The 12,469-nt window shown below is 37.7% G+C and overlaps 1 protein-coding gene across 1 annotated transcript in view; it reads right to left on the bottom strand.

Annotated features, from left to right (window-relative positions):
• Positions 1-11,609, bottom strand: part of LOC129726847 (uncharacterized) — a 31,742-nt gene extending 20,133 nt beyond the window's left edge. The window contains exon 1 of the mRNA XM_055683995.1: positions 10,463-11,609. Within this exon, the coding sequence (XP_055539970.1) occupies positions 10,463-10,974 (512 nt within the window). The 5' untranslated portion in view covers positions 10,975-11,609. The remainder of the gene's footprint in view (positions 1-10,462) is intronic.
• Between the last annotated feature and the right edge of the window lie 860 nt (positions 11,610-12,469).

The raw sequence follows: 12,469 nt of genomic DNA, 5'->3' as shown, positions 1-12,469 counted from the left end.
AGATATTTCTGAACCAAAATTTTATAACATGTTTCCTAATAAGTAATTGCAAAGATTTAGGCTGCTTTCGGTCTCTGCTGTGTATGATTTCCTGCAAGCCTCAACTACAATTTGCCAGCAAGGTAGTAGAAGACCAGAGTAGAGAGTAGAAAAGGACTTATTCCTTTCTGTCAAAATCATGGTGTCGAGCCTAGTGGATTGGCTATCAATCAAAATGTATACCAGAACGAATGTTTAAACAACATTATGATTCCAAAAAACCAAACCGATGAAAAGTAGTTTTGGCCAAATAAAATATCATCACATTGCGTCGAAAAAAAAAAAACAAACGTTTCTGAACAACCACTCGACTCCATTTGTACCCCAAATACGCAACTCAACGAATCTACCTTAGGCGTCATCCATAAATTATGTAAGGATTTTTTTCGAAATTTTAAACTCCCCCACCCCTCCTCCATAATAAGACTTAGTAATATTTTGCATTACCCCCCCTCCCCCCTCGAATCTTACGTAAGATTTTCTTCTTAGGGACAAAATCATTTTCGAAGAGGAAACATTTTTCTTACATATAGCGTATTCGTAGAGGATAAAACCAAATCAAATTAGGTAAATAAAATTTTAAATGAAGTAGAAATGAAGTAAAGTAAAGTATGATTATACAGAGATGGTAAATTCACTGCTTTTCTAAAATTTTACTGTTGAGATCGCAGCGAGAAATATTTCAACTAACTTTTTTTAGTTTTCTAATTTCTTAGCGTTTTTAAAATTTTTCAATCTTACGTAAGATTTTCTTAAATCTCCCTCTCCCCCTTCGTAAGCATTCGTAAGAAATTTGGCTCGCAGTGAAGTTCTATTTCTAAACAGAATTATAATGTCAAAAAATAAATTCTAATTAATTTTTATTAAGTTAAAACACGAGTTAAAAATTCATTGTTTCACTTTCAGTTTAGCAAGATATATAACCAAGAAAACCTTCTATTTATTCTTATCCACTTTCTATCCTATCAAGATTTTTTTTTTAATTTACAAACAATACTTTATCAGTTGTACTCGTCATCAATACACAAATCCGAACAATATTTTGTGAGTTAAAAGCTCGAAATAATTTTCAATTAGACCTTTTTTGAAACAAAATGCGGTTATCAGATTGCAATTCCTTACACATATTACAAAATAACGGTTGATACGATGTTTGTAACCCCGCGTGAGTCAAGCAGGGTATGTTATACCGTGCTGGATCGAAACCCGTACAGTATCGAAATCCGTACATCTTGATGTTTTTCTTCAGTTTTAAGCATTATAAAAGTGAAAATTCATATGATAGTTACATGTACATATCCGTTGAGTTGTTGACCTTCTGTTAAATTAAACTATGCGCCAGTAGGCCATGAAATAAAAATATTAAAAATGGAAAATCAATCGTGTATCGGTTTCAGTTGTCATTTCGTTGTATCGTTAGAGAATTTACTAAGGAAACGTTCTTCAGATAGAAACGATTTTCAAGTGGGATATAAGTGTTTTACTCTGTGAATCTTTTTAAAATTGATGGAAAAGGTAAGTCTTTGTTATTTTCGAGCTGTATATTGTCTAATAAATAGTGTAAGCTGTATTTATTCAACAAAAACTGTGCCGTACGGATTTTGATTCTTGTTATTTGCTTGAATCGAAATTCGTACAGCGTGTGTATCATGCAGGGTTGATTTTGTTGACACTCTTGAGTGAAGATGAAAAAAAGCCTCCATAAACATTATTTTTTTTACAATCCTTTCAGAGTTCTCCCTTCCCGCTTTTTGCATGGAAGTGAACTGTCAAAACACCTCATCATATTTCATGTGATGAAAGCAAGACAACAAAATCAGTTTATCAGTTAACGAAGATTGTCAAGGCATCGGTTAGTGTCAGTGAAAAAGTGTTTCGGTGAGGTTCATTTTGGTTGAGTGGACTGTTTGTTTTTCTTTTTCACTTTGAAGTGAAGATCATTTGGTTGGATTTGTCGTTAAATTTTATTCCGTAACCGTGAACGATGCGCGCGATCTTTTTCATATGAGTATAACAGCACGTTACTAGGACGAAAATCTAGTGTATCTGAAAGAGTGCTGCTATCATTGGAAGTGAAAATTGAAAATGATTGGCTGTAATTTTCGAAGAATTTTTTTGGGGAAAATGACTTTTATCAGCACTGGTATCATGCATATATTGTTGAACTTTCTTCTTGTTTTCAGCAAATAATGGAAGAAAACAAGTATAAATATACGGCAAACAATTTTAAACGAGCTGTGACTGAGGTGCGCAAGGGAAAGTCGTGCCGGGAAGCTTCGAGAGGTTCCAGCGTTCCAGTTACTACGAAACGCTACGAAAATTGCACTATTTCAGCTGATATCAAAAATTAGAAAACCGTGTGAAATTTTAGGAGCCAGTTGATCCTCAAAATATACTTATTCGGTAATTTAAAGATAAATTATAAATAAAAGATGTTCATTTTTGTACTTCTTCATCTATACGGAGTATGATTTATTGTTGTATGGACTTTGATCCAGTCTATATCACGTGTGTACGGATTTCGATTCAGAAGTGTACGGGTTTTGATTCAGACAAAAAACTGTGTACGGATTTCGATTCAAAACATGTTCTATTTAAACATGATTTTTTCGAGTTTCGGAGTGATTTTAATCATTTTGCTGGAAAATAGTGATGAAATATAAGTAGACCTATAACTAAACATGTCAGTTTATAGCAATATGTGATTTCTTGATTTTACATTGACCGTCGAAGATTATCATGTGCTTAGGTGTACGGATTTCGATCCAGCACGGTACCTGACAAGCTTTTAAACGCAAATTCACACAAATTTCGTGCAGTTAGAAAAGATCAAAGTTCTAGAAACTGTCAAAATTTCAAATATTTTATCGTATTTATAATGCTGAAAATAATTTATGGCAAGGGGCGGTATTTTCGGTAGTGATTAAATAGAATCTCAGTGGTTAGGAACAACCTACGAAGCTTCTTCTCATCTCAATGTACCTCACTGCAAAAAATTAGTTTCGTAGGTTGTTCCTACGAAATTCTATTTTAAACGCGGCCGAAAACACCGTCCCTTACACTAGTTAGCATATTTCGTATTATTTCAAGGGAAAATATCACAACCAGGGTTTGCAATCCCGGGAACGATTTCCCGGGAAATAGCTTTTCCCGAGATTTCCGGATCCCGGGAACAAAAATATTAATTCCCGGGATCCCGGGATTCCCGACTTCCGCGAAAAATTTTGTATGATTCACTATAGTTTCTTATGCAATTTTGCAATAAAATTAAATACGTCAAAGTGGTGCGACCTGAAATAAATCATTTCATAAAACTTAAAGTCAGTATAGTATTTCAACGTAAAAATCATCTTTGCATGTTAATTTCAAACCTTCAAATGCTCTAAGACTGACCTATTTTGACTCGTATTGAACTGATTATTTAGTATTCTATCGTTTCCTTCCGGTTTGTCTCGGTCACAGAAAACCACCGAACGGCGAAATAACGAAATAACGTAGTTAATTAACCAAAATTCTTCTCCGAAATCTTACGTTCTAATCAATAGTGATATAAACTCCAAAAGGGTTTGAAATGTTGTTCTGTCAATGAAAACTAGATTTAAAACGCAGTTTATTTAAAAAAAAAAACAATAGCATAGCAAATATATTTAAATAAAAAAAAAAAAGCGAATAGGATTGCCACCGCTCAAGTAAACAGTAAATATTTACTGGAGTGTAAAAAACATTTTGCTAAAAAAGTCCGTACCGAATATAGCAAATATTTTCCGCGTCCAATGCCTGCCTAACACTTAGTTTTCTCTTCAACAAACTGAAAGAATTGGACACTAGTTTTCAATTAAGTGTAGCAAAAGCTGTAATCGGTGATTCGAAAGTATTCTACATCAGTGGTGATTCAGCAGACTTGAGCAAAGTTTTACAGAAGGAAATAATTTTTTTGAGCTTAACGGAAAATTGTCAGCGGATCTGAAGCGATTGTTTGACGACATGAAGTCCTTTAATTTTCCTCTTCTGCAAAAATATGCTACAAAAATCCTTCACGAATTTTTGATGTTAACTTGAATATGTTTTGTATTTCATTTGTTTTTCATGCGAATTGAGAATTAAATTTAAACAATTTTTTGTTACCTTTTACTAATCAACTTCATTAAAAATCTCATTTTGCTAAAAAAATTGTCTGTTCCCGGTTCCCGGGAATTCCCGGGAAATGTGATTTTTTATTCCCGTTTCCCGGGAAATCGATTCCATTGCAAACCCTAATCACAACTGTCTATTCAATGAAGGATAATAAAAAGAGCTAACTTGATGAATTTGTTAGATCACAGTTCCGTGCACTGTGCGGAGAAGAGTCCAAATTCCGTATATTGAGGCTCCTAATTCCCCGCGTCGGCAAAAATATGATTGTTTCCAAAAAGCATTTTGAAAAGTTTACTTTTTTCAAATAAATTCCTCCTAGTATCATTTTTCTGGTTGGAATGGTTCTGACTCGCGCCTGTTGAAAATTTCTGTATGGATGTTTCAATTGCCTGCATCAATTTTTCGTTAACAAGATAATCCTGCACTTCGGTAGCGGAGTGCATTGTGCTTAGCTCCTAATACGCTTCCAAGGTTCAAGTTTTTGGTAGTATGTACCAAGAGTTAGTTCGTGAAGCAGGATCATCGTTCTAGGTGTGCTGCTTCCCTGGAAAAAATCTGCTGTGCGACGTGGGTCTCGGTGCTATCTACAAATAAGTACACAGTTTCATTTATTCCTCTAACTATTATGGTTCGAGTCATGGTGAAAGTATTGTGAATCAGTAAAAATTGCCCAACGGGAATGTAGTGCTAGTCCCAAGCAGCGTACATCTGGTTCTTTTTGCAATTTTGTTGGTTCGACCAATCACAAAGTGCAACTACGAGCAGTCTACCTAAGCTAAGCTAAGCTAACGAGATAATCCTGCACCTCTTGAAAGTAATTACTCATTTACAGCAGGTCTTTGTTTAGATAACGCACTGACAATTTTCTTAGATACGTTTGGGTGACGATATACAATGAAACCACTTACCCACTTCTTGCCAAGAACACCATCCGTGAAAGGGTCCTCAATTTGTAGTGCTTTTACATATTGAGCAATGGATATTTGTAATGGGGAATCCTGCTCTAACCACGTTTGTCACCTTTTTTTCGATTTCATTTTCTACGTTCGAGAAAAAACGGGCGGCTTTTCAACTGTTTTATTATGATACCGAATGTTTCGTCTCTCCTCCAGAGTACTCGCTGGGATTTAACACAACTTTGTTGTATTACGTACGCAAATAGAGATTGTTTGAAAACCCGAACCCGACCCGTACTTAGGGGCCGTTCAATAATTACGTAAGCATATTTTTCAACTTTTTGGACCCTCCCTCCCCCCATTGTAAGACATCGTAAGATTTTTTGATACTCCCCCTCCCCCATAGTAAGATCTTACTGCCAGCATGTATAGTTTTTTTTATTTTAGTTTTATCATTATAAAGCAAGCACAGTACTTCGTTTCCTCTCCTGTCCTTTATTCGAGTAATTCCGTAATTTCCTTTCATGAATTTTACCGTCCACACTTTCATGAACATGGGTATTTGAACAGCTGCAATAACAATATTTTTCTTACGTAAGATAATCAATTCTCCCCCTCCCTCCCCTGTAAGATAACGTAAGAATATTGCATACCCCCCCTTCCCCCTATTTGCTAACGTAAATATTGAACGGCCCCTTATTAGGTTTGGGTCGGGCTCGGTTTGAAAATTTTTGAGTGTCGGGCTCGTGTCGGGTTTGGTTTTGAAAATTTTTGAAGGTGTCGAGTACGGGTCGGGCTCGGGTTGGGTGGAAAAAAATTTCGGGTTCGTGTTTGAAAAGGTCGAAAATAAAGAAAAAATGACAGCTGTCATATTTTTTCGTAAATCTCGGTTCAACCTAACTGAAATCTCGGATTTCGGATATTGTGTGTCGAATTTTCAGTTCGGTGAGCCGAAATTTACGGAAAAATGTGACAGCACTCAGTGGTGCCGTTCTCGGCAATAAATTACCGAGACCCGGCAATAAATTTTAAGTGTGTAATTTTATGCAACTGTAAAAATCACTAAAATTTCAATACCATTCGAGGCTCAAAGCTTAGGGCTTAGTAAAAAAACCCTGCGCCCTCCGAAAGATCCGAAACGACCGTCAAAGAGGACAATTTCGAATACTGGTGGTAGAGCGTCCTGGGTTTTTTCGAAAGCTTTTCTTAGTGGTTTACTTCACGCAGATTTTTGAATTAACGCGGTTTTGTTACGCGGATTTTCGAATTGACGCAATATTTCTAACGGAAAATTGGGAAATTTATCATTAAAACATTAAAAAACCATGCAATTTCAAACCAGATTTTGGAAAAACATTCAAAAAAATTTTTACCGAAATATTCTATAGGTAAAACCATCCGTTGTATTTTAGGTGCGTTCTCAACACACTTGCTTGAAGGTTAAACTCAAAAATCGTCGATCGTATTGTGGTTTTCTTTTTCTTTCATGGCATTGCGTGAAATAAAACGCTAAAAAGGTTCACAGGATGGCAAATAATAATAAGAACATCCTTTTTACTTGATTTATTTGATGATTTGTTCAGTTTGATGCGAAGTGCAAGAAATAGGGGCGCTACACGGTAACTGAGAAATAATGCTGCTTGTTTTTATAAATTTGCGACTTGTAGGGTATAACGTTCTCGACCTTATCCACGTCGGGTTGCATAACATCAATCAATAAACAAAAATATCAAATACAACTTTACAACATTCGTGTTGATGTCAGAGATAACCCTTGTACGCCCAGGGGAATTTCATATACAGAGGGTAGATAAAATGATTGAGGCAGTCAAAAAATTGTTAATTTCTAAATGGCCGATTCCGATGAAAGTATTACTTAAGAACTTGACGTGACCAGCGGACACCGGCAATGTTTTGTATTTTGGGAGTACCTATATATCCAAATGTACATTTTCACAACGCGTATAACTTTTTCTGACATCTTGTTTTTTTAGGTTCATATGTTGCTAATAAACTCATTCTGAGTTTTCAAAGATGTCCACATTCCCGAAGATCGGAAATCCGTCAAACAACCATCGAGATATGAATTATTTAGGTATGGGTGCTGATTTTCACAGGTGTTACGGGTTTCGATTGGATACTCGCCGAAACTACGCGTTCCGCGAGCCGTAGCGTGCAGGGATGAGAATGAGAGTATCTTCACAGATGATCGTGAGGTGATCGAAAGGTGGAGACAGCACTTTGAAGAACATCTGAATGGGGTACAGGTAGGAGACCAAAGCAGCGACGCAGGAAACTCTGTCTCTGCGGCAAACAACGGAGACGTGCCACCCTCATCAGTAAGGCAAAGTTAATTATGCTATCCAGCGGCTTGAAAACAACACGGTAGCTGGAAAGGACGGTATCGGAACGTAGCTTCTCAAGATGCCTCGGCTGATTGTCAAGATTTGGGAAACGAAATGCCTACCGGAGGAGTATAAGGATGGGGCTATTTGCCCCATCTACAAGAAAGGCGACAAGCTAGATTGTGTTGATATTCCAAATAATTTCCCAGCGACCGTCACCACTAACCAACAGATTTGTGGGAGGTTACAAGGCCGGCTTAATGGAGGGTTGGTCGACAACGGACCAGATCTTTACTCTGTGGCAGATCTTTCAGAAAAACCGCGGATACAAAGTCACTGCGCATCATCTCTTCATCGATGCCTATGACACGATTACCACGAAAGCTGTGGAGAATACTCGACGAGAACGGCTTTCCCCGGGAAGCTTACCAGACTGATAGAGGCTACGATAGAGGATGTGCAGTGTTGTGTGAGAATTTCGTGTGGTCTATCCGACCTATTCGGATCCCACAGGAGACTTCGACAAGGTGATGGTCTTTCCTGCCTGCGGTTCAATATTGCGCTAGAGAATGTTGTGAGTCGACTGGGAATAGACATCCGGAGCACGATTTTCGTTAAACTCGGTCAATAAATCTGCTTTGTGGATGACGTGGACAGTGTCCGCAGAACATTTGAAGCGGTGGCAGATCAGTACACTAGTGCAATTCCACAACCAATTTAATCGACCACTTTTGATTTGACTGAAACTTTGCATAGGCGTTTCTGTGGGCAAACGATGCTTTTTTGTGCTATTGGTTTTATTTTTTGGAACACGACTCATTTTTGACGTCTTCGGAAAAGTTGTAGATAATAATTTCATATTACCGAAAAAAAATATACGAATACAGATCGGAATCGATTATCCGGAGTTTTGAAAAACATTTCGCTCCGGATAATCGAACCTTCCGGATAATCGAGCCATTTTTTTATTTAAATTTTTAATATCTGTCATCTAGAACAGTCAGTTTTCTATTATAATAAATTGTATAGAATGCATGTGCCGACGAAAAAAATAGAAAATTGTCTTTAGACTGTTTGTCGGCATTTGTTATACATATATACGTAATAATAAATTATGTTATATTGATTATCTCGAAGATGTAAAAACAAACACTCATGTTTTTTTCCATTTCTTGAGTGATCTATAACGACCTAAACACTCGATATGGACTACTTTGCGGATATCAAGTCGTTATTTATTTCGCTTGATGAGTTTTGGTTCAATAATCCGAGAGTATCCGGAACAGAACCGGGACAGGCCTGCTTGCGGTTCTAAGTACTGCAATGTTCATGGCCATTATATTACAGGAATATGTTCCTACCAAAATTCCGAAACCGGTTTACCAACAGCGGTAGTCCTCATTGGCAACAAAAAACCATAATATCTTGATTTTGGAGGTTATTGAGTGAGAATTGGTTGAAGGAACGACGAGAAAGCTGCCAAAAACGAACTGCCTAAGCGGAACGGGGCTTGTACCGCTAAAATTATGAACAACACCGAACCTTCCAATGACCCGGAAGACAAAAGTACGTTGTAGAAATACAGAAACAAAAAATACTCCGGATAATCGAACCATTTTCTCCGGATAATCGAGCCCCCGGATAATCGAGTCTCCGGATAATCGAGTCCGACCTGTATACAAAATATTAAAACTAAAAAAGATTACCTAAACATGGAAACTGTCCGATAATGAAGAAATCAGGGAAAAAAGTTATTGTTTTTTGAAAAAAAATAATTTTTTTTTTCTACAAGGAATATTTTTTTGAAAAGAAAAAAATATTATCTACAACTTTACCAAAGACACTATGCCAATCGAACAAACTGTTTAGACTGTAAGGTCTGAAACGTGCTAAACGCCAACGCGAGCGATTGGGCGAGATTCTTGTCGTAGGTTAATGAACAGCCAGGGGGGATTTACTGCTGTCAAATTACATATATGTGTGCGTTATCGCAGATCAACTCATGACGTTTGATAAATAACCTGTGTGTCGATAAAACTTCATCACTTTTCGCCAAACACAGGTTACTGTTACAAAATTTCACATTCATTAATGAAAGTTTTTCGCGATATATCGAGTTCTGCCAAAAAAGAACGTTCCAATTACATTAAATTTTAGTTTGAACGAAATGGCAAAAACCAAAACAAACCATATATGTTGGTCACGGTTACACGAATGACAGTTAAAATAAAACTGGGACATTTTTTGTGGAACTGCTCATAGATTTAAATACCAAGAGCGGCCTCTGCTTCCTTGACATGTTTTTCTGTACCTTTCTGGTATTGAGTATTCAAATAATTTATCGACAAAGAACTCCCGATACCAATTGATCTAAAATTGAAATGGGCCATCCACATTTCACGTGGACAGGTTTATGACGATTTTGACCCGCTTTCGGTCATCGAAATTCTGATAATTTTGCATGGACCCTGGACATTTCATCTCTCTTAAGGATGGATACCTTTTTCTATCCTTCGCTGTACATTTGACGGCGTATGATATCGAAGATACAAAAATGTTAACCCTAATACAAAAATGTCAACGTTGTTCGGATTGTTTTTATTGTTTTGCTGTTTCGGTTGGGGTCTGGTTATTATTCAAAAAGTGGTTTAATCAACGTAAAGAATCCCTCATAATTTATATATAACCTTTCCGTTTGAAAATAAAAGGTAAAAATGAAAACCCGTTTCATCGAAACTCAACCCTTTAATGTAATATTTAATGTAATGCGAGAGAAGTTCAAATTTACATCTTCAAAATTGAATGTAGTCTAGAATGTAGTCAACAAAAAAAGTGAAAAAAGTTATTCCATCCAAAGTTTGAAAAGTTCACAATGGGCACGAAAACGGTAAACTGATGCAAAAGAAAAATAAAAGTGTCTGAAAAAAATTCAAAACAAAAAACGAATTATAACCATTTTCAATGACACGACGTCGCGGTGGCCGCTGCAATGTGCGACACTATTTCACCATTAAAACGATATTGTATCGACAAAAAAATCACACTCACCCGATAGCATTCTCGAAGATCTGCTGAATACGAAGCTCTCGCTCCTTGTCATTGGCACAATCATCTAGCGGTGAGTGTTGCTGTTGCTGCTGCTGTAGTTGCTGTTGTCCGCTTACCAGCTGATCTCCGATCGCCAGATTCGTAAGTCCGTAGCTGGCACTGAGTTTGCTGAGCATCAGCTTGTCAGCACCAAGTTGGGAAAGAAAATCACTCATTCCACTGATTCCTCCACCAGGCCCAAAGGAACCGGTGGATGAAGAAATCGTTGATGTCGATGAGGACGCCGCTGCTGTTTGGACAGCCAAGGGAGGTGCAAGTCCTACCGGAGGACCTCGCGGAAGGGTTTGGTGACCGTGAAGCCCGGAAGATGACTGTGGCAACTGGATTGAATGTAAATTTTGATGAGCTGCGGCTGGTAGTTTTCCATGAGAACTGATAGTAGCCGGATTTGGCATTGGCATGCCCAACGGCCGACCCTGCTTCCACGGTTGAAAATGATTGGGTTGGGACATTTCCCACGAACCACTGCACAAAACTTTGGCCTTGAGTGAGTATTGCACCAAAAACCATCCACTCTTTTTCTCCACTCTTCTTTCTTCAACTCGAACTCACCGGACTGCTTTAACTTCAACTCCGCTTACACATTTACATTTTGAACACTCACAAAACTTAATTTTTGCACCTTTTTTATGTGCAAATGAGATGAAGGCTCCTTGTCATAACCCCCTGCCTGCCAATAAGAGCTCGAGCAAATATTGACCAACAAGAATATGCAGAAAGAACTTTTCTCAACTTTGACTACACTAGGGTCAGAAGCTACATCGCACTTTTGAAGCCGTGATGGCGAGAAAACTTTTTGAGACAAAAAAAAAAAACTATTCGACACAATCAATTTTCGATAAAATACGTCACATATTTTTATGGATAGTCAAATTTCTGCTTCATCCACTACATTATCCGATGAATATTCAGCGATACGTTAGAAACCCGCAGCGAACGATAAACTTTCTGGAACCACACGAACAGGCAGAAAAGAAGACGAAATAGTAGAAGAACTTCAAAAACAGAGTGATGATTATGAGAAACCGAAACAGATGCGAACAATCGCACGAATTCGCGACTGACAAACTTGCCAGACAACACGGAATAGATCGTGCTTTGGATGGAAATGGGGAATGACATGACAGCGAGAATGAATCGCGCAGTAACAGTATGAATGAATTTTATGAATGAACTTGACGTATGGTGGGGATCGGTCTGTGTGGGCCGAATTGCAGCAGATTGGAAAAGCTTAAAAATTATACGCAATGGATTATGGAAGTTTCACAAAACATAAGGCTGTATTACACTCTTTGACCAAGACTTGGACTTAGTGTCAAATATTTGTCACTTTTTGACAGATAAAAGTTTGGTCAAAGATAATTGTTTGTCCCTCTTCGTTCGCACAACGGCTTGTTTTTCAATATCAGCGCTAGCGTTACTGCATGTGTCGAATAGGGAACTAGAAAATATGTATGAGATTTTATGACAGCGCCCCAGACGGAGTTGCGCGATGACTGTTATTCGATTGGAAATTTGAAATGATCGTTTTTTGTGGCGATGGAGCTAGCACAGACTAACAGACGTAACACTGGAACCTAGCTCCATCGCCACAAAAAACGTTCGTTTCAAATTTTCAATCGAATAACAGTCATCGCGCGAAAACGTCGTCTGGGGCGCTGTTATGCAATCTCATACATATTTTGTAGTTCACCATTTGACACATGCAGTAAAGCTGGCGCTGATGTCGAAATACATGACGCAGCGCGAGCACGACAGCAGATGGTGCTAGTGTTACTAACGTAAAGTACTGGAATCATCCAAACGATGATTTTATTGAATATTTGTTCGACGTGTTATGTCTGTTAGTCTGTGCAGCTAGGTTTCAGTGTTACGTCTGTTAGTCTGTGAAATACTGTTTGTTTGAAAATCAAAACACTCAAAAGTTCATATAAGCATTCAACGAGC

The sequence above is a fragment of the Wyeomyia smithii genome, chromosome 3 (assembly GCF_029784165.1).
Source record: "Wyeomyia smithii strain HCP4-BCI-WySm-NY-G18 chromosome 3, ASM2978416v1, whole genome shotgun sequence".
Taxonomy (NCBI): domain Eukaryota; kingdom Metazoa; phylum Arthropoda; class Insecta; order Diptera; family Culicidae; genus Wyeomyia; species Wyeomyia smithii.
This window is presented reverse-complemented; position numbering and strand designations above follow the sequence as displayed.